Source organism: Eschrichtius robustus, chromosome 20 (genome assembly GCF_028021215.1).
Source record: "Eschrichtius robustus isolate mEscRob2 chromosome 20, mEscRob2.pri, whole genome shotgun sequence".
Taxonomy (NCBI): Eukaryota; Metazoa; Chordata; class Mammalia; order Artiodactyla; family Eschrichtiidae; genus Eschrichtius; species Eschrichtius robustus.
Genome location: NC_090843.1, coordinates 52,620,101 through 52,641,973, shown reverse-complemented (window position 1 = coordinate 52,641,973; position 21,873 = coordinate 52,620,101). Strand labels below are relative to the sequence as shown.

Below are 21,873 nucleotides of genomic sequence, written 5' to 3'. Positions count from 1 at the left end.
GAATTTCCATGGCAGCCTCCGTCCCCGCGGCAGGAGCTTGCGGCCATCGCTCCCGGCTCCCCAGCTCCCATCAGCCGCCCGCCCGGCCACTCAGCCACCTTCCCGGCTGCTGCTGCACAGCCTCGAGAATCAAGCAGCCGCTTCTGAGTGCTCCTCTAGCAAGGGGGAGGGGAGCGGAGGGCTGCGTGCGTGGAGGGGGGAGGAGGAGGAGGGGAGTGAGCCGCCTGCTGGCATCCTAGGGAGGAGCACGTTTGTAGCTGGCCAGCTGCCTGGGGACAGAGGCTGGATTCCTCGCATGCACACACTCACACACACACACACACGCACGCGCACGCACACACACAAGCAGGGCACCGTAGTCCGCAAAGCCAGACAAAGGAAGGTGACTGTTATCCAAGCCATTCCCCAAAGTACCTTCCATAGTGACTGACGTGTGGCTGTCCTTGGAGTCCTTGGGACCTTTCACTTTCAGTTCCTGCCAAACAGAGGAGAGGAATCACCACCTGGCCTGTCCCCCGAGCCTCCCCATCCCCCATCGTGAGCATGGCAGGAAGCAGGGCTCTGAAACCCAGGGGTGCAAATAGGAGAAGAGAGACAAAGACTAACAGGTGCAGGCCTCCCTCTGCCTCTCTGCTTACTGAGCCCCTGGGCCACACCCATCACCTCCTGGAGCCTCGGGGGTCCAGCAACTCATACAGGCCAGAAGGAGGGCTTCCAGGGACCGGAGAGGACTGCAATCCTGGTGCTCCTCAGACTGGTGCCCTGAAGCCCCTCCCCAGCAGCTCAGAGGGCCTTCCAGAGGAGGACCACCCCCTCCTCCACCCCGCAGCAGCGGCCACTACTCAGAGGTCTGTACACATCAGCCCAGGGCCAACAGGGTTTCAGTGCACAAGCACCAGCGCACCAGCTGGTCCTTGGGCATGAGCAGCCCTTGAGATAAGGAGCGAAGGGTCCCACACACCTGCACAGGGGGAAGCAGAGAGGTGCAGGGCAGTCCGAGCTGTATCTTACCCATATTGAAAGGGACTCACCCAGCCACCGGCCCCACCCGCACTCCCCACCCACCGTGCCTGGGCTGGGCGTCAGAGAGGAAACTCAAGGAAGGAAGAGGCAACATCCCTCCTGGATCCCATGCAAAGTGACAGGGAGTGAGTGCCGGAAACAGACCCCAGGGGTGGCTTATCTGATCCTAACCTCTTTCATCTGCCTTTAGAGTCAGAGGTTCCAGCTCCAGCCCTTGCCACTGGACCAGTGTGGCCTGTAATTGGAGCTGTAATGCAATCCCCACTTGGAAGACTGAGTGCATGGTTGATGGGGGGGTGGGGGGGGGGTGGGTTCCCAGGGGACGTGTCAGCAGGAAGGCGGGGACGAGGTGAGGCCAAGGACAGGTACCAGGTGATGTTGCCTGCTCTGCCTGGGGGGAAATGCCCAGGCAGTGGGGAGCTCCACACTTCCTACTCCTGCCTCAAGCTGTTTTCTAGACAGAGAAAACCCCCAGGGACTGAGCCTGGGGTGTGGGGCTGGGGAAAAGGGAGGTTGCTCAGCTTCTCAAGGCTGTGTCTGGATTCCCAGATTTAGGGAATTTTTCTCCATGTCCCCTTCCAGTGCAGCCTAGAGGTATGAAATCACTCTGCTGCAGAGGAGGAGGGCCTAATTGCAGTAATTAAGTGGCAGCACCAGTGGGAAGTGATGGCGTCTGCGCATGAGTCAGGGTGAGAAGCCACTGGCAGCAGGCCACAGGCCTCGCTCTGCCCTTGGGGCCAGCTGGCTATAAGAGGGGCCTGGGGAAGAGCGCAGGGGTTTCTGCCCACCATAGGGAACAGGCAGTCAGCCCAGGCTAAGAGGCCCCCCCCCAACCACTCTCTGGACCACACATGACCCGGGCACCCGGGCAGCCTTGGCAGGGTCACTCTGAACACAGATGGGAAACCCAGTTTGTTCCCAGGGAGGGCGGGGAGCCATGAGAGGAAAACCCTTTCTCCAGCCTCATTGCTCCACTTAGAGGGACCTTCCCAGCCCTCACTCCACTCCGTCCTCCCAGGCAGAGGGTGACTCACCTGACCCCTAGGTTTGGGAGAAGAAACAGAGCTCAGCCCTCCTCTCTCTGCCCCCAGTAGATGTGTTTGAACATGGAGGGGAAGTGTTAGCAAATCCAGTGTGGCTACAGATCCATGGCCACGTTTTTCCAATCCGGCTTTGACTAGTAATCAAGCTGGCATTTTCACCTCCATCTGCCCCACTCTCGCACTGCCTCCCGGCTGATTCCAAACTTGGGTATGACCCTTATAACCCCAGTAGTTTCTCGAAAACTATCCTGCACCTCACCAACTTTTCCAGCATCAGAGCTGAGAGAGAAAGCAAAGGATTCAGAGGGGCCTATAAGGCAGGACTTCCAAAACTGCAGAAGGAGCTCCCTTTCCTTGGAACCAGAGGTTCTCCTTCCCCAAGCTTGGAGCTGGGTGTTGTGATTGTAAAGCCAGTGGCCTGGTGGGGGTGGGGGGTGGGGGGGTATCCCTGAGATCTTTTTGGCTCAAGGGGTGAGCTGGGCTGTGCTCCTGAGGAATCCTAGAGCCCTTCCCTGCCACTTCCTGGATAGAAGTGTCGGCGGCAGACAATGCCACATCTTTGCCCTGCGGAGGAGGGTGGTGGGAAGGCTGGGCTGCAGCCGCAGGGACAGGCATATTCCCAGCCAGAAGATCTAGGGCTTCTTCTCCACGTGGCCTTTGTCCGCTCTCTATGGGACTGCAAGGATCTTAAAAGATCACCTAGTCCAGACTCCCTCAAATCTTCCTGATTATAAAAATCACCTGGGGAAGTTTGTTGAAAATACAGACTCCTGGGCTCCACCCCAAACCTTCTGGATTGAAGCTCCAGGGAAGGTGCCTGAAGATCTGCATTTTAAACAGTGACCCTGGTGGTTCTTGTTGTCAAGCAAGCTTGGGATGAGCTGGATCAATCCAGACACCTCATTCTACAGCAGAGGAAATAAGCCCAAGAGAAGGGAAGTGACTTGCTTAAGGTCACCACAGTGTGGGAGAATGCTGCCTTTTTAATTTTCTTCTTTGCTTCCCCTGTTCTAATACAGAATAACCTAAAACAGAATAACAAAATCATACATAAAGCGATATTCTTATGTTAAGAGGGAAAATGTCAAGTGCAAGAAAGCAAATCAGGCTAAGTGTTACTCATCAGGGGAACCATTTTCCTCACTGGCAATCAGGGGAGGAGAGGCCCTAAGGCTAGAAGGCTCTGAGCAGCCCCCCAAACCCCGAGTCGTAGGGGTGGCTGTGCAGGGAGCTGCCCACCTCAGAGATCTTCTGGAATTGGTTGTTGGACTGGCTGCACTTCTCAGCTGTCTCCAGAGCGACTTTATAGTTATCCACAAATGCTTTGTACACGCCAAGCTGGCTGGCCTGCAGGGAGAAGAGAGAGAAGGGCAGGAGAGGGACGGGGAGAGAGGATTAATGAATGGATGAAAGCATAACCAGAGCACCTGGAGCTCCCTTAGCACTCAGAACCTCTAACTCAGTCCAAATGGCTAGCTGGGAGCAGAAGGAAAAGGCAGGATGAACATACTACAGTATCCCTCTGAACTTGGTAGTTTCCATGGAAACTGGCTCAGCCAATAAGGTTAACAAGGGGGTATTGGGGGTTGGGGGGAGCAGGGCACGGCCTTTGTTGGCATGCTAAAATTCAGTTCATTGCAGCATTTGGCTTTATTTAGCATCATCAAAGTCTCGCACGGTTTGAAGCCCCTTAATGCCTCACCCAGTCTTTCACATCCTGGAATTAGCTGAAGCAGGGGGAGACAGGGAGAGGGGTGGGCACGTGTGGCCTGCTCAGTGCCCCACTCCCCATGCTCAGTGTGGGGAACTGCATTTAAAGGCGCAGTCCCCACTTCCCTCGGCCTCCCTCGAGGTCCCTTTCCCCACCTCCTCAGCCTTCAAGGAGCCAGAAGTCCTTCCTCTCTACACATTTGCATGTCACTTTGAACCTAACACAAAGCTTTCCACAGCTGCGGACCACACAGAGCCTCGTCGCCTCCTTGGGGAGGCAGAACAGATGCCATCAGCCCTTTCTGCAAAAGGGGAAACCAAGGCTCGTTAATTCAATTCCGCAAATACTTACGGAAAGCCTTCTCTGTGCTCTGCATGTACATTTCCTCTTACCAGAACAAAGGGTGGAGATTCTAATTAAACCACAATGAGACACTACTTCATACCCATCAACCTGGTCAAAATTGAAAAGTCTAATGATATTAAGGGTTGGAAAGAATGTAGGAAAATAGGAACTTTTACAGACTGCTTGCCGGGGTGTAAATTAGTATAATTATTTGGAGAGTAATTTGTCAATAACTAACAAAGTTGAAAATATGCACAGCTTAGCCTTCTACTTAGCAAATCCTCGTCTACAAACAGACCCCCAGGGCTATGCTGTCCCGTATGGGAGCCACTTGCTACACATGGATATTGAGCGTCTAAAATGTGACTAGTCCAAACTGAGATGTGCTGAGTGTAAAATACACACTGGGTTTCAAAGGCTTAGTATGAGAAAGAGAATGTAAATTATCTCATTAATTTCTTAATCTTGATTACATGTTGAAATGATAATATTTTGACTCTACTGGGCTAAATAAAATATATTCTTAACATTAATTTTACCTGTTTATTTTTACTCAATGCGACTACTAGAAAAATTTAAGTTATATACGTGGCTCGCACTATATTTCTACTGGAAAGCACTGCTCTAGAGAAACTTGCATATGTGTGTGCACAAGAAAATGTGAACAAGGGTATTTACCCGCCTCACTCTTTCTTTTGTGAAAAGACTGGAAACAAATGCTCACAAATAGAGGAACCCATACACAGAGTGCAGTTAAAATGGATGAACTAGATCTTTGTGTAGCAACACTGACAAGTTTCAAAATGAATGCTGATTGAATTGCAAAATACATGATACATATAGACACACTTATATACACTTTAAAAGCACGTGCAATGCCATAAAAAGATATATATGCGTAGCAAAAACACGAACTGCAGCCTAGAAGGCTACATACCAAATTCATGCCAGTAGCTGCTTCTAGGTTGAGAGGAAGGGCAAGAGGAAAGGGAGAGAGAGAGAGACTTCATCCTCATCTGTAATGCTTTATTTTCTTGATTGAAAAGTCTTTCCATATATCTTCAGAGCTTAACATCTGTTAATTCTGGGAGGTGACTGCACCATTGTTTGCTACATTATTCTCTAGATTTTCTGGTTAAAATTTTTTTCAATGAAGTAGCAAGGACGTTCAGCTGCTGCAAGGCTTCTACCCACCAAGGTACGAGGGGGGAAGTGGGCTGCCCCTGAGCCCTGCCCCGGATCGACTCTGCTTTCTGCAGAATCCCTGTGTTCCTCAAGGATCCAAAGAGGTCGGTGGGGGATCTGGAGCCACCCAGGGCAGAGACAGAACTCGAGGAAGTTGGCAGGTGGGGCGCAGGAAAGCCAGAGGGGAAAGTGAGAACTGGGATGCTTGTGAAGAAGCCAGGGCCAGAGCCGTGCAGGTCTCAGCCCCAGATGGGCCAGACTTTTCAGAAAGGAAAATCCCAGATGGGGAGGGGTGGGAAGGGATGGAGTTCATTTCCTCTTCCAGAGGGAGTCCTGGCCCACTGGTGTCCCGAGCTACAGGGGATGTGCTAGCCAGTCACTTCCTAAACCAAAGTATCATTGCTATTCTTCTAAGTATGCACATTCCTTGTCCCCCTTCCCACAGAAGGATAAAGGCTGGGTGCTCAGGGTGGAACGCTACCCTCCTATCCCACTACAGAAGGGAGTAGCCGGAGGTGAGCCAGAAGCAGGAGCCACCTGGGCAGAAGGTCTGTGTGCAGGGGTCACTGGCCATCCCAGGCACTGCCATCTCCATGGAGCACCCTAGTCTGCAGGGTCCAAGGAAGGCCTGGCCTGCCAGGGCCATTAACTGGGAAAGTGGAGGTTGCTTGGAAACAGCAGCTTGGCACTGGGGTGATCCCATAAAACAAATAACAGAGATGCTAATTCCCTTCTCTCAGTAATGGATAATCAAATACCCGGAGACCAGCTGAAAATAAACTGTCTCCAGATGCCTGGCCTGCCCGGCCTCCTCCCAAGCCTGTAGCCCCAGGGGCTTCAGACATCAGTTCATGATGCAGGGGGAGGGAAGAGGGGGGTAGCAAATTCATGGCCAGGCCAGTGAAGCTCAGACCAGAATGGGGAAGCCTGGTGACAGCAGGGTCCAAGTGACAAAGATTAAACTGGGACAGCCTTTCCACTATGCTCCAGGCTACTCACTCCTACCCGCGCCCCACCCCTCCCCGCGCCCCCGGGGTTTGCTCTCTTCTGCCCTCCTGAGGGCTGAGGAGAGGCTGCCCACCAAGCCAATCAGCTCGGGCTCCTGGACCAGGCGGGCAGTGATGGCTGTGCGTTCAGCCTCCCTGAACCGGGGCCAGCACTCTGGGGCTGCCAGAACCAGAAGTGTGGAGTTCCCTGGCAACAACGCCTTTCAGGGGTGCTTCTTCCTAACGATAATAATAATAGCAGTAATAATAGTAACGACAGTAATGATAATGGCTAACTACTGGGTATTTACTAATTTACTATTTTCCAAGTCCTGTTCCAAGAACTTTTCAGGTATTAACTCACTCAGTCCTCACAACAATCCAATAAAGTAAATACTATTATTATCCTCGTTTTCACAGATGAGGAAGCTGAGTCAGGAGAAGTTGGGTAAGTTGCCCAGCGTCACAAGCTTAACCTGTGGCAGAACCCGGATTCAAACCCAGCTGCGACCTGGCTCTAGAAGCTGTGCTCATCTCTGTAACACTGCTGTCCCTCAGGACACAGACCTCAGGTCCTGTGATGTCTCCTCAATGCCTTTCCAACTGCTCCCTGGTCCCAGGGGTCAAGGACACGGTGCACTCATTCACTCATTCATTCACTCACTCACTCACTCATTCATATATTGACCACTGGGCTGGTTCTGGGGGTCCAAATTGAAGAAAGTACAGTCTGTCCTCCTGGAGCTTATGGTTCTGGGGAGTCAGGCAGTTTAGTGTTCACGGAGGGGGCTGCATTTGAGAGGCTGTGGAAGGCTTCTCCACGGAGGTCATTTCTAAATTGGAAACTGACCAGAGAAGCCAGACAAGACAGAGAAGGACATTTCAGGCTAGAGCGCAAGTACAGAGAGGTCAAGCGTGCTTGCAGTGTGAACTGAGACCAGAAGGTTCGGCGTCGGGGGCGCAGAGGGTGGGGCGGCAGCAGCCAGAGGCCAGGGGTGGCCTGAGGCCAGCAGCAGAGGGTCTCATAAGCCACTCCTCGGAGCCTGGCCTTTATCCAAATCCCTGAGCAGGGGGGACTTGAGGTCCTGTCAGGAGTTTCGAAAACGCTCTCCTGCTTTTAGGTAGAGGCCAGAGGCTGCCTGGGAGGCAGGTCTGGGGCAGAAGCCACTCATGAGGCCACAGCAGTGGTCCAGGTGAGGGCGCCAGAGGGCTGGAGAGAAGCAGGTGGCTGTGAGCTTTAAAGAAGTGGACTCCCTGGGATGCAGGGAGGTGGAAGGGGGTGGGGGAGGGGAGGTGCCAAGGATGAGCCCCCGGGAGTCATGGATGTATGGGGGTTGGGACATGGCCGCACCCACTGAGACAGAGGCAGGGAAAAGAGCAGAGAACTTCAGAGCCAGTGAGTTCAGTGTTGAGCATGCTGAGCTTGTGGCCTAGGGGCATCCAAGCAAGAGTCCTCTCCATGTAAGAAGAGCAGAGCCCTGTCCATTCAACAGGTCCCACCACTGCAGGGGAGGAAAAGGAGAAGCACTGCTCCCTGCCCCCCACCACTCATACCCAGAGGATAGGGCCACAGACTCCTGAGCTCCATCCTGCCTGCTGGGCTGGCAGAAGTTACGTGGCGGAGAGCCGGGTTGGGGGCCCTGTGGGTCTGACTGGGGGTCCTCAGGGGACACGGCCAGAGACGGACACTGCGCTGGAGGAGAGGGTGTCTCTGCGAGTCGTTCCCGAACAAGGCCGCACGCTACTTCCACCTCCTCGCTCCTTCTCCCTGCCCTGCCATGCGGGTGGGCTGGGCTCTTAGTGCTTTCCGCTCCAGGGTCCTCAGGGGAGGATCGTTAGCTGGCATGGTCTCCCACGCGACTCTTCACTTCAGAGGCAGCACGGAAGTGAGGCGAGCGTCTGACGTCTCAGGTGAGCAGTCCCTGCCCGTCCACCTGGCACTTGCCCCTCTGCCGGCTGAGGTACAGGGTCCTGCAGCCCAGCAGGGGAGCCTTCGGTCCAGCCCTGGAGCCCCCGGGTGAGAGAAACAGTGCCCTGCCAAGGGCACCCACCCACATGGCCTGTCTCTGGCAGCCCTAGAAGCAGTCTAGGGCTTCACTGGGGGAGGCCGGGAGTCGGGGCAGCAGGCCCAGGTTCCCCATAAGGCAGAAGCCCAGGCTTTCCTCCAGGACTCAGAAATGACCCAGGCCTTCAAGGAGGCCAGGAGGTCTGGGGCTGACCAGTCCTCTCTCAACACCGGCAACTCCACTGAGGCCCCGGGTAAGGGCCCTCCATCAACGGGAGACTCACCAGCTTCTGGAAGAGGTGGCCCATGGTGACCTGGCTGTCCCACTGCTGCACCTTGGGGCAGAGGTTGTCATAGAACTCCTTGTGGATCTCATAAATGTCCTGGATCTTGTAGAAGATGGTCTCGATCTGTTGGATGGTGAGCACGGGCTGGGAGGTGGTGGCAGTGGCCTTCAGGGGTTTCATGGGCTGGGAGAGAGGAGGAAGAAAGAGCAGAGGTGAGAGGCAAATAAACCGGAGGGTCAGCAGGCCCAGGGCCCAGATTAGGCCCTCCTGCTGCTCGAGTTCTGCCCAGATAAGGCCACTGAGGCCAGGGCACCTGAACCATGGTTTGAATGGGGCAGCTGCTGTCACAGGCCCCAACAAGCCACCCATTACTGTAAGAAGAGGGAGCCTGGTCCAGCAGTCCCGCCAGGTCTGACGGATGGTGCCAGGACACATTTCTCCCACCCCGTGTCCCCTGAGGGACCTCTGGTTCTCAGCCTGTACTGGGTTTGCTTGATGGTTTAACAGGGTCCATAGCTTTCTTCCACAATGGCCTCATGCTCTGAGTCATAAGCTCCCTTGTCATGCTTCAGTGGAAAGGAGGGGTGACTGGGAACTCAACCCCTTAGCTATTTCCTTCCAAGAAACAGAACGTGATTCTAGGACTTGGGGAATAGCGTTTCTAAGGGACCCAAACCAATCTCAGCTGCACTGATATCTTAAGTTCCCATCACTCAGTATAGAGAGAGTGAGCGGGTAGCACGCATGCCACCGTGCTACCTCCCGTGCCCATGGCAGACATTGCTAAGCAATCACCGTGATCTTTCTCACTGAGCCCTGTCGTAGCCTCAGACTCTTTCTCAATGCTGAGGTTGGCATGCGAGATGACATGCAATAGCCCTATCTGTCATCTCTGCTTGCCTACACCAAGATGCTCCAAGGCCTGCTGGTGGAGAGGGTGAGGTGACAGACAGAAGCTCAGGACCATCCCCAACACTTGCTGGGAGCTGAAGTCATCACCTTAAAGCCCAACATTAAGGGAAAATGAGGCTTGGATACATTTTCTTCAGTGTGATTTCTGTATTTTCTAAATCACCTCCAGTGAGTAAATATTAATTTTATAATCAGGAAACAAAAGCTGTTAACATTCATCATTGAAACAAACAATAAACGATACTGAAGGATAAAGAGCTCCTCCATGGTTGACCTTCCTTCAGCCCTAAAGCCCCCAAAGATGCCCAGACTGCACACCGAAGGCCCTTCAGGGGAGAGGGTCCTGGAACCTGCCCCATAGAGAAGGCACGGGGGTGGGGAGGTGGGGGGGAGGGGTACGTTTACTTGAGAGAGAGAAGCCTAAGTCAGACATGGCTGGTGTCCTTCGTCTACTGTGAAGCTAAAGTGCTGTGTGGAAAGAGGCCTTTGGCTTAGTCTGGGTCATTCTGGAGACCCAGCGGGCAGAAAGGAGAAGTTGCAGGCGCAGGTATGGGCTCACTAGAGCCGCCCCCCACTATCTCACAGGATTAGGTAGCGAGCTTTCGACAAGAGAAGCACTCCAGCAGAGAATGGGTGACTCCATGCTGGGCTGCAGGGAAACGTCCACTGAGGGAGGCCGAAGTTACCGCTGGCTCACCCTGAGAGAAGACCCCCGGCTCGAGCCAGCCACAGCAGCCGGGTGTCCAGCCAGGCTTCACTCTCTCCTCCCATCTGTCTGTCCACAAGGGGAAGTCCCATCTACTTAAAAACCCAGACAATGCTCTGACTTCTGGCTCCCCTGTCCTCCCAGCTCTAAAAAATCCAGACGTGATGATGAAGGCAGGAAAAAGCAGAAGTCCTCCTCTGACCCTCTCAGTGCTGGAACCAGTGAGGCCTTAATGTCCAGCCCTTTGCTAGGAAAGCAGGCTGGGGTTCGACCTGGTGCAGGCCAGGCAGTGTGGGCCAGAGTCCCAATTCTGCCGCTTAATAGCTGTGGGCAAGTCACTTAGCATCTCTGGGCCTCAGCAGCCTTACTTGTGAAACCGGGATAATATTACCTTCTCAAGAACACTGATGGGAAGATCAAAAGCCATAATTTATCTAAAATATTGAGTATGTGCCTGGCACATAGAGGGCAATCAATAAATGTTAGCTGCTACTATTATTACTATTTACCCCACAAATAATGGACCAAGTGCCCATGTAAGGCCAGACCAGGGGGTGTAGGGGGTATTCAGTGATTCACTAATCACTGCTCCCATGGAGCTTCCCATCTAGTAGGGGAGACAAACAAAACACAAGGAAACAATCAAACACAAAATCACACATAAGTGCAATGAAGGAAATAAGAAGGGGATGTCCTGCTGAAGGACAAGAAGGAGACATTGACCTGAAATGGAAGCATGGGGGCAAAGGGGACAGGATTTCAGGCAGAGTTCCTCAATGCCTGGTCCCAAGGTGGGAATAGCTTGGGGAGAGAGAGGAGCTGGAAGCAAGCCAGTGAGCCGGTGTGCTGCGAGCAAGGGGGTTGGCGAGCAGGGCCCTAAAGGAGGGCTGGAGGGTGAGCAGAGGCCAGATCACACGGGGGGAAGGAATGCGGCTTTTAAGTCCATGTAATGACCTGGCCTTCCCTGGAGGGATTGAAACAGGGGGGTGACGGGGTCCAATTTTCCCTTTAGGAGATTATTTTTATGACTCATGTTCCTTGCTCTGGACAACGTTATAATCTATTTGGGTAAACTGGACCAACACAAATGAAACATTTTCGTGGACAAAGCAAGAAACACTTATTACTCGACTTGGACTGTAAATACCAACCAACTGGCACAGCTCGGAGAGGGCTTCACAGAGGAGGTGATGGGAAAGGGCCTCAGAGGGAATATCAGAGTAAGTGGAGGGTTGGGGCCTGGGGAAGCATGCCAGGCAGGGACACAGAGGGAACCGGAGCCAGGAGAAAGGAAGAATGTTCTCCCCACCCCAGGTGGGCAGCGACATTGAGCTCACGCCTCCCGATGTTCCGTGAAGGATACAGAGCTGGCCCTTGGGATCAGTCAGACTTTATCCTTTTTACCTCTATCTACCCAGGTCCAGGGGAGGGTCCAAGTCACCACGGAGTCCCTGTCCCAGCCGGGGTGCAATCCCCACCCGGGGGGAATAAAGGAAATAGGAGAGAACAGTCCTGGGGAAGAAAGGGGGGGGGTCAGGATTGCTCAGAAGCTGCTGGGGAAGCACTCAGGCCTATGCAGGGACAAGACACAACTGCTGTGCTTCCTCCTAAAGTCCCACTCTGTCTGCAAAAGGGGAAGCGCCGGTGCTCACCAGGGGCAGGTCACACAGACAGGGACTGCGCTTGGGGCATCAGGCCGTTGGTTCTCAGGACAAGGTTGGGGGCCTTTGGGGGAAGGGAAAGTGCTGGGTGCGTGCCCCTAGCTGGCCTGAGACCCTTAGAGGCAGTTATTTTTATCTGGTGAAGCCCTGAAAATAGGCCTCGGGCGGGGAGGGCAGCAGAAAGGCACAGGCAGCCCTGCTCTCCTGAGAGAGCACACCAGCTACCCCTCCCTCTTCCCAGAATGCTGCAGCAGAGGACGGGGCGCCAGTTCCCCATTTTATTAGAGTTAACTCTGGCTCTGGCGTCCCATGAAGTGCCCCTCAGGAAGGCGGGCCAGGCAGGTTCGAACTTCTTTCAGGACTTCACACTGTCATTTGTCTCTTCTGTCCCCCAGCAAGTTGCCTTTTGCCTTTCGAAAGCAGGGAAAGAAATCGGCCCACTTCCTCTACCTCCTATCCCAAGAGGCCTGGAGGCTGCCACATGCACCTTTGTTAACTATCACCACAGGCTGGGGGCGGGGGTGGAGGGGTCGGGGGAGCGTCCTGAACCTATCTTACAGGTAAGGAACAAAGCAAACTCCAGAAGGAGAGTCTAAGAGAGGAGGGCCAGGTGGGACCCAGGGCTGGAAGGTGCTGAAGGCAAAGGCAGGCCAGAGGCAGCACCCAGCTCACTTGCAGCCTGGGGAGACTTGCAGAATTACGTGCATTTGGTCTGCCCCCCTTCCTCCACTCCCCACCTCAGCCCCAGCTCCCAGAGCCTCTTCCCTTGTCATCTGAGCCCATCAGGAACCTGGAGGTTTCTGGAAGGTTACCACACCTTGCCCAGCCAGCAACCCAGGCGGCGGGAACAGAGCCTCCTGTGTGGCCTCCCTGTCTGCGTCTGTGTGTCCACAGTCCAGGCTACACACGCCCAGCTGTTTGCGTATCAGGAAGTGTGAAACTGAGAACAAACACTCAGGAGAAGAGCTGCGGGAATGGGGGTAGGGTGGCAAGAAGGAGAGCTGGGCGTGGGAGGCAGAGGGAGCTGGGGAAGACAGGTTTTCTTCTCTGAACGCCTTTGTCAGATCACCCCAAAGAGCAAAGGGCTTAGCTCCTGGGTGGCTGGGAAGGGCCCCCAGCTCCTGGAGAGAGAGGAAGGCTTGATTCCTCATCTCTGAGGCTTATTATCTGAGACCGTGGCCGTGGAGGGTCCTGCCCTCTCTTCCGGGGGGGCCTCCAGGTGCAGACCAGGCCTCCTGGCTCGTCCCTCCCTAGCTCTTGCCTCTGCTCCAGAAAGGACCAAGCCAGGATGAACAAGCTAGGGGAAGAGGAGGGACCTACCCCGGGTCACACCCCAGGACTGGGAGCCTCAGCCTCACAGTTTTTGCCTTGAGAGCATGAGCTGTTAGAAAGGCAGGCAGGGAGGGAGTGTCTTGGCCCCTAAATCTGTTATCTTTACCCAGACAAATGGAACTCAAATTAGGCCCAGTGACAGATGAGAACCAAGCTGGAATCTAAGGGGGGCACACTTCTGATGGGAACATGCACCTCCCCTTCCTTCAGGGAACTGGTGGGTTGATAGAAACAAACAGGCTCTAACCTGCGCTCTTTCCCAGAACAGGAGAAAATAATAGAATCTGCTCACACTCAGGCTCTAAGACCTTCCCCTGCAAACTCACTTAACCCTCACAACAACCCCATGAAGAGAGTACTAATATTAGTATACCCAGTTTGCTGGTGGACAAAATGAGGCACAAAGGTTCATTAATCTGCTGAAGGTCTACAGCTAGTAAGCAGTTGAGCAGAGATTCAAAGCCAGGCAGTCTGGTTCCTTTGAACTTCTTTCAAATATGCATCCTTTAAGTAATGACAACTATGCCCCTTTGTTTGGGCACAGCAATTCATAGTTAATAAGGTATATTTCATCTGCCTGTCCTCCTTCCTTCGGATAATATTTCAGTGTCTAAGTACCTGGCACTGTACTAGGTCCCCAAAAGGATCACCTGATTTTCTCAACCCCATGAAGGAGAGAGAGAAGGTAATGGCATTGTTTTCATCTTCAGATGAGGAAACTGAGGCTCAAGAAGGTTACCCATGGCTTGCCCAAAGCCGTTTTTTAAAAAAAATTATTATTTATGTATTTATTTATTGGCTGCGCCGCACAGCATGTGGGATCATAGTTCCCCAACCAGGGATTGAACCCTTGTCCCTTGCATTGGAAGGGCGAAGTCTTGGCCGCTGGACCGCCAGGGAAGTCCCACCAGTGGTTTTGAAAACCGACAACGCATGTAAGAAAGCATGTGGCCCAGTACATATATACACATATCCACACAAGCCAAAAGTTGCATGAAATAGTACTTATTCTTACTACATGGGATGCATGCCGACATTTTCTTTCTCATTTGCTTTAAAATGCTGGTTCACCCCACTACACTGATTACACTACCCACTAATGGTTAAGTTGCACAGTTTGAAAGACAGGGCAATAAGTCTACTATTAATGGCAGTGTCAAGTCTTGCCCTAGTTCTGGCCCCAGACCAGAGTCCTTATGGACCTGCCAAACTGTTCCTCCCTTGAAAAAATGACTGTGCAGACCAACAAACTCCCAGTGAGATTGACCACCAACTCATCCCAGTGTGTTACAAAGCAGCTACACATCTCAATAGTTACTCCTGGGGTAATAAATGCCAAGTCCCCTGGGACACCGGGTGACAATACCTCATATCGCAGCAAGTACATAAATGCGTATCTTACAATTCTTGTAAGAATGACTTTCTACTGATTTACATCTACCTTTCTTATCCCTCCTTTTTCTGATATCAGCTGATGTCTCAGACTGCGCAACACCCAGGAAAGAGAACTTTACATGCCACAATCACTCTGCATAGTAAGTATCCAGACGCATCTAATATGCACTTTCTTCAGAGGCAAAAACATCTTATATCTGTGTGGTTACTTTTACCTTTTGAAAACATTGTATTATTCCCCTCTCAGTCCCATTCTCACAACAACGCCTCCGTCTTGGAGAGGAAACTAAGGCACATTCACAGAGGGCGGCAGCCTGTCTAATGCCTCAGAGCTTCTCAGAACGATACAGACAGCCCTTCAACTCACATTTCCTGCCAGAGGGCCTCAGGATGGTGCGAATGGTTAACTATTCCAGGGAGAAGGAAGGAACGGGACTAGGGATGACAAAGAGGTCTCAATGTGATTGACTGGTTGAGATTGCCCAGAGTACCAGCTGGAGTCGGAGGCCAAGACCCCACCTGGACAGAAAACTGTGATCCATTAGTAATGCCTGCACTATAGTCAGGGATGAAGGAGTGTCCGCCACCCCCAACCAGGTGGTGCTTCTTCTTCTACCTTTCCCAGGGCAGGTAATGGAGAATCGGAGCTGAGAGGCCTTTTCAATGACCTTGGCTGCCAAGCCATAGGCAGAGTAGTACCACAGACCCCGCCCCTGGGAAGGACTGGTCCAGGTCCCCCTCCCTCTCCAACTCCAAAAGCAGTTTTAGAGCACAAAGGCCCCAGAGTATACACTCACCAGCAACAGAGCTTCCAGCTGGTTAATATAGATCTCTTCGCTGGCCAGGAACCCCGAGAGAACCAGCTTCCTCATCTCCAGGCCTTTCCCTGCTTCCACCTGTAAAAGCAGATCAAAAGCCAACAGCTCATGAGAAAGGAGACCAAAATCCTGAGCAGCCTATTTTCTTGCCTTTTTTCTCTTCTTTAACACTTTTGCAGGGGATAAAAGCCAAAGACTTATTATAGAAAATTTGTAAAATACAGAAATATAAAAGGAAAAGCAATCACCCTTACTCCTACTGCTAATGTCTTGCTTTAATTCTCTCCCATCCTTTTTTTTCCCCACATTTCCTTATTTGTAGCCATCCACCTTTCAACCTTATAATAGTGAGCAAGATAAAAAAGAACCTGACCCCATGTGTGGGAGCAATTTAATGGGGGGGTGGGGGGTGGGATACAGACAGTTAAGAAGGGAAATCAGAGTCATGACTGAGGCAGGGCATGGTCACATGGAGGCCACAGCAGGGGCCAGAGGAAGTGCCCAGCGGAAGTGATGTATAAACAGAGAGGAGTAGTGATAGAGAGGATGGGATGGAAGTGGGCATGGGACCCCGGCCAAGTGGCCTTCCAGCTACACCTCTGACTATATCTTCCTGTCCCCGGGGGTTCAATCCCACAATGGAGGGTGCTGGCTGTGGGCCATCAACTTTACCCCATGTACCCCCCGACCCCCGCCAGCATTTCCTGACTGCCTGACTGCGTAAGGCACAGACACCAACAGGCCTCCTCCTCCTTCCAGAATGCCTTCTCCTCTATGGTAGAGATCATACCCCATTTAGCCTTGAGTGGCCACCAACTAGCACAGTGCCTGGCACAGAGAAAGTGCTTGAAAACTTTTCCTGAGTGAAAAGACTTATAATTCTTCTTGTCACCTAAGATCCCCAAGTCATTCCTGGCCTCCTCTTCCTCCTCTCTCCCCCTCTGCTGCCACACTGAGTCCCCAAGCTCTTCAAAGTGTCCTTGCTCGTCTCTTGCAAGGATTCTCCCCTCTGCTCCACCCTGTCCTCTGCTGTGGCAGACACCCACAGCATCCCACTCCCCACCGGATTCCAAGTGCCGCTCTCTCCTGCCTCCGCTCCGCTCACCAGAGCCAGATCAACATTCCCGGAACGCCACCCTACACCTGAGGCTTGTCAAAGACTTAATACTGCAAAATGTGATTACTGGGGGACTCAAGTAGGTTCTTCACTCATTGATTTATTCATTCAACAAATGCCCACCAGACCCTGTAGATACAATGGGAAACAAGCATTCAGTAGCCTCTATGCTCATGTGGCTTATAATCTAGTGGGAAAGAAAGACGTTAAAAAACAAAAGCCGAAGCCGCATAGCACAGGGAGATCAGCTCGGTGCTTTGTGACCACCTAGAGGGGTGGGATAGGGAGGGTGGGAGGGAGACGCAAGAGGGAGGAGATATGGGGATACATGTATATGTATAGCTGATTCACTTTGTTATACAGCAGAAACTAACACACCATTGTAAAGCAATTATACTCCAATAAAGATGTTAAAAAACAAACAAAAAAACAAAAGCCGAGTAAATATAAATATATGACTATAAAGTGTGATGGGGGTTCAGCATATTCTTTCCTTAAACACCTGTAGTGGCTCCTAGTGCCTCTCCCAACTTGTCCAATCTCCCCAACAGCCATCAGATCTCTGCCTTCCCAACATGCCAGGAATGTTCCAGCCTCCGAACTTTGGTTCTCGCCGTCCCTGCTGCCTAAAATGCCTTCTCCCACATGGGCTCTTCTCTCCTGAAGACACAGCTGAAGCCTCTGGCTTGCAGTGTCAGCTCTTGTGTCAGAATCTGTGGCACCGCCGCAGCACCTGACGCGTGCCCTATCTTGTTACCTGCCCGGTGATTCTGTAGGGTCTTTGAAGCACCTGCGTCACGCTCCCCTGGACACCCCTAAAGCCCAGCACCACGTGATGTCCCTAACATGTGGGCACCTGCCATTTATTAAGCCTTGTAAGTCCTTTCCACTCTCTCACTTAGCTTCGTCCCTCTCTCAAATACCTCCCTGAGGGAGGTACTATATTTTTCCATTATACGAATGGAAACAAACAAATAAGACTTAAAAGAGGGAGGGGACTAGCCCAGAATCACACAGCCAGAAAGTGGCAGAGCTGGGATTCCCCTGCAGGTCCTCGAACACCAAATTCTGGTCTCGTCCACTGCTCTGATGATTTCCTCACTCTCTTGTTCCTTTCTCAAGCTTCGGATGCTTAACTGGAATCTCAAAACAGATCCCTCTCTGGGCATCAAATGCACACCCTTAGCATAAGCTGGGAGAGTGTCTGAAGCTACCAGAAATCTCCTAAGTCTGAAGGAGAGCTGCTTTCCCCCTGCTGCATGGCCACCCCAGCATGTTCTCACAGGCTGTCCTGCCCTTTCCCCAGGTGAAGGACTTAACCCTTGACCTTCCATCAGCAAACCAGTTAGCAATTTGTGCCGGAGGCTGCCTCTCCCAGAGTCTCTGAAATGTAATCCAATCCTGTGATAGAAGAACAAGGTCCTGCCAAAGATGTCCACCGCCTAATCCACAAAACCTGTGACTATGTCACCTAATGCGGCAAAAGAGACTTTGCAAATGTGATTAAGTTAAGGATTTTTATGTGGGGAGATTATCCTGGGAATTATCAGGTGGACCCTATGTAATCACAAGGGTCCTTGTGAGAGGGAGCCAAGAGAAAAGGCTATGGAGGGATGGAGCCCACAGAAGGAGAGGGAGAGGCGGAAGAGGACGGGGAGATATTGAGTGCGAGACTGAAAGATGCTCCACTGCTGGCTTTGAAGGCAAAGGATGGGGCCATGAGCCAAGGAATGCAGAGGGCCTCTAGAAGCTGGAAAAGGCAAGGAAACAGGTTCTCTTCCCTAGAGCTTCCAGAAGGAATGCAGCCCTGCTGACCCTTGAGACTTGTAAGGGAATAAATCTGTGTTGTTTTAAGCCACTAAATGTGTGGTAATTTGTTTTCGGCAGCATTAGGAGACCAGTATGGATGCCAAGCTTTAGGGAAAGACAATGGTTAGTTATTGATGGCTTCACAAGTACCAGGCACTGTTCTAAGCACTTTCCGTGGATTAACTCACTGGAATCCCACAGTCTAGAAGGTGTGATCATTATCCCTCTGAGGCACAGAGAGTGGAAACTGCCAGCTGCCCAGAGCTGTGGGCGTCGCAGGCAGGCAGCACCCCCTCCAAGGAATGAGACCGGAGCTCGGAGCACGGCTCGCAGCCCTGGAGGTGGAAGTGGGGGTCGAGGTCAGACCTACTGCTTCCCCAGTCTGACAAATGGGAACTCGCCCTCCACGTTGGGGGCCAGCGCTCCCCTCCTGTGCCCCATTCCCTTCCCGTTCCCTGCCAACTGGGGATTTGCCTGAGGGCCTGGCAAACACCCTCTCAGGGAAGTCACTTGGGGGCACAACGTGAGCTTAACTGTAGAGCTGGCTGGACCAGGACCAGGGTGAAGACAGGGTGACTCACAGCCCCACCAAGCCTTCACCCACCCTGGCATGAGCACAGACCCTTGTGTCAGGCCCCGTGACAGCCCACTGCAGCAGGACCCACTCCTCATGAGACTCCAACCTCAGAGTCCAATCTTGAGAGAACCCCCCAAAAGGCAGTAAGTAGTCACCCCCAAGAGTCCCCACTCTGGGCCACATTCACCCTGACATTTTGGCCGGCATGGGGGTGGAGGTGATGGGAAAGGATGTGAAATTAAATTCTGTGCATTTTACCACCAGGTGGCCTGTTGTCAGTTACGGCCCAAAACCTCGTCCATCTTCACTTTCCTCAGACCCCACCTGTTCCTGGCTTGGAATTACCTGGAAATTCACAATTGTTTCTTCAATCCTCCTGGAGCTATTCTTATCCCATAAAACATCAGGGCTCAACATCCATTCACTCATTCCCCACCATGTGCCCGGCACTGGGAAGACAAGTGAAGGAGACAGTCTCTGCCCCCAAAGAGCCTTCCAGAGGTGCCCACACACCCAGAATCCCCAGGGAAGGGAGTTTTCCGGAGTTCAGGGCCCCCAGAGCCCGTGCCACGCTGCTTGCCAGTCCTGCAGCACAAGGAAGCTGCCATCTGAGTGACACTGTCCCCACTTCCTCCCCAACTGGAGCTTACGAAATGCAGCAGCCACGGGGGGCTTGTTCATGCCCAGCATTTTACATAATCTGCTGGGCTGAAAGTGTCAGCCTGAGGCCTCAAATCCAAGAGGCCAAGTCACTCTGGTAGGGACAGTATCTGCAAGTAAGGCTTAGCTGGCTCTGGCCTGGCCTGGTCTTCTACCGTCCAGGCCAAATAAAGTCTCCAAAGGTTTGGTTCCAGGCCAAGTCAAGACTCTCTCCAGGAGCCTTGATCTCCTCCAAGACAACAATGTGGGCTGAACAGGCAGGGCCACTTGCAATTCAGAGCCTTAGGCCAAGCAGCTCCGTAGACAGTAGAATTCAGTCCACGGGCCACACCAGTTTGCAAGGAGCACCCCGGGGGTGGGGGTGGGGGGGGCTGGTCAGAGCGGATGCCACTGGGTCTAGGCACTATGTCCATGCCAAGTATCAGCCTCAGCCTCAGGACAGCTGGCCCCTCCCTGAGTTGAGTCGATGCAGGGAACCCAGCCATTCTCTCCTCTCCCCAGCCCTAGGCACCAGGGAGGTCTCTTTCAGCTAATTCCTCAGCAGAATAGAGTGGGGGGTGGGGCGGGCACTGCTGGGGGACCCTCCTAAAGGGTAGATCTCCATATTCTGGGCTCCCTGCTGTCTGAAGCTGCAGGCAGGTCCCATGGGGTCCAGCAGTGTTTTCAAAGTTCAGCTATTCACATCCCACACCTTTGCAGTTCTGTCATACATACCACCGGCACTATTATTTACTTAATACTGTTCTTTACAACAACTGGCTTCTTAAAAGCACAGCCTTATCCCAAGCATTATATTTGAAATCACAGGAAAGACGTGCATTTTTTTATTTTTATTTTTGGCTGCGTCACACGGCATGTGGGATCCTAGCTCCCTGACCAGGGATGGAACCCGTGCCCCCTGCAGTGGAAGCGCGGAGTCTTAACCACTGGACCACCAGTGAAGTCCCTATTTTTTTCTAAGTTACATTAAAATTTACGCCTAACTATTAAAGTGCAAAATATATATCCAGGTGCCACCTAAAATCATCTCTCAAATCATCTCATATGTGGCCCACACTTCGGGAAGAAACCTAAGTGGGGGACACAGGTGTGGCCATCACTGCACATGGAGGGAGCAGAGACCTGGACAAGTGAAAAAGAAACACAGGTGGTCCAGATAATCCATTAAAAATTGGCACAGAATTAACCTGAAGGGTTAATCTGCATTACAAAAGGATTTTAAAATTCCTGACAAATGAGTTCCTTTAAATAGCAGCCTTTATATAGCAAGGCCCCTATCAGCCCTAGGTACCTTTAAATAGAATCATATGAAAGATTTGGGGTGGGCTTCCCTGGTGGCGCAGTGGTTGAGAATCTGCCTCCCAATGCAGGCGACACGGGTTCGAGCCCTGGTCTGGGAAGATCCCACATGCCGCGGAGCAACTAGCCCTGTGAGCCACAATTACTGAGCCTGCGCGTCTGGAGCCTGTGCTCCGCAACAAGACAAGCCACGATAGTGAGAGGCCCACGCACCGCGATGAAGAGTGGCCCCCACTTGCTGCAACTAGAGAAAAGCCCTCGCACAGAAACGAAGACCCAACACAGCCATAAATAAAAATAAATAAATAAATAAAATTTAAAAAAAAAATAAGAAAGATATATTAAAAAAAAAAGATTTGGGGGATGTACACAATACTTTACAGAGGGGAGGTGACGCTGCTATCAGTATTCACATTATTATTAGTTTATAGACCATTAACTCCTCAAAGGGGACTGTGGGTTGAAACACATAGCAAGCTCCAGCTCCAGCTCTGGAGAAAACCACTGCCATCTTCACATCTGTCCCCCAGGAAGATGAAGCATCTCGGAAATTACACTGAAAACAGGATTGATTTATAGGACTGGCATCTGGACATGTGCTCAGGAACACGACTACTGTTTAAGGTAAGTACTCCTGAAGTAAAGTAATAGCAAAGAGAGAACTGCCTTGGACTTCTACCAGCCGCCAAGAAGAGTCTACCATGCAGGAGTGTGCCCAGTCCACAGCCCAGGACAGGAGCACACCCTCCAGAAATGAGCCCTGACCTCACACATGTACACGTGCACATGCACACACACGTGCACACACACGCGCCCAGTCCAGCCCTGACTCAACGAGAAGTGGTCCCTCCTCCTCTGAGTTTAGTACCCTTTTATCAGAACCCCTCTCATGGCCCTGCCTACTTTCTCATTATATTCCTATTATCTGGGCACTTGCCCCCTTACCCTGAACTGTGAACTCTTTTTGAGAAAGGACGAAGCCTTGTTCACCTGTCTCCTCCC

The 21,873-nt window shown here is 52.3% G+C and overlaps 1 protein-coding gene across 3 annotated transcripts in view; it reads right to left on the bottom strand.

The window, feature by feature from the left end:
• ABR (ABR activator of RhoGEF and GTPase) overlaps positions 1-21,873 on the bottom strand; it is a 178,847-nt gene that overhangs the window by 56,798 nt on the left and 100,176 nt on the right. For all 3 annotated transcript variants that reach the window (XM_068531713.1, XM_068531714.1, XM_068531715.1), the window contains 4 exons: positions 15,389-15,487; positions 8,583-8,768; positions 3,306-3,413; positions 415-475 (listed from right to left, as the gene is read on the bottom strand). In XM_068531713.1, coding sequence (XP_068387814.1) covers positions 415-475; positions 3,306-3,413; positions 8,583-8,768; positions 15,389-15,487 — 454 coding nt within the window. The remainder of the gene's footprint in view (positions 1-414; positions 476-3,305; positions 3,414-8,582; positions 8,769-15,388; positions 15,488-21,873) is intronic.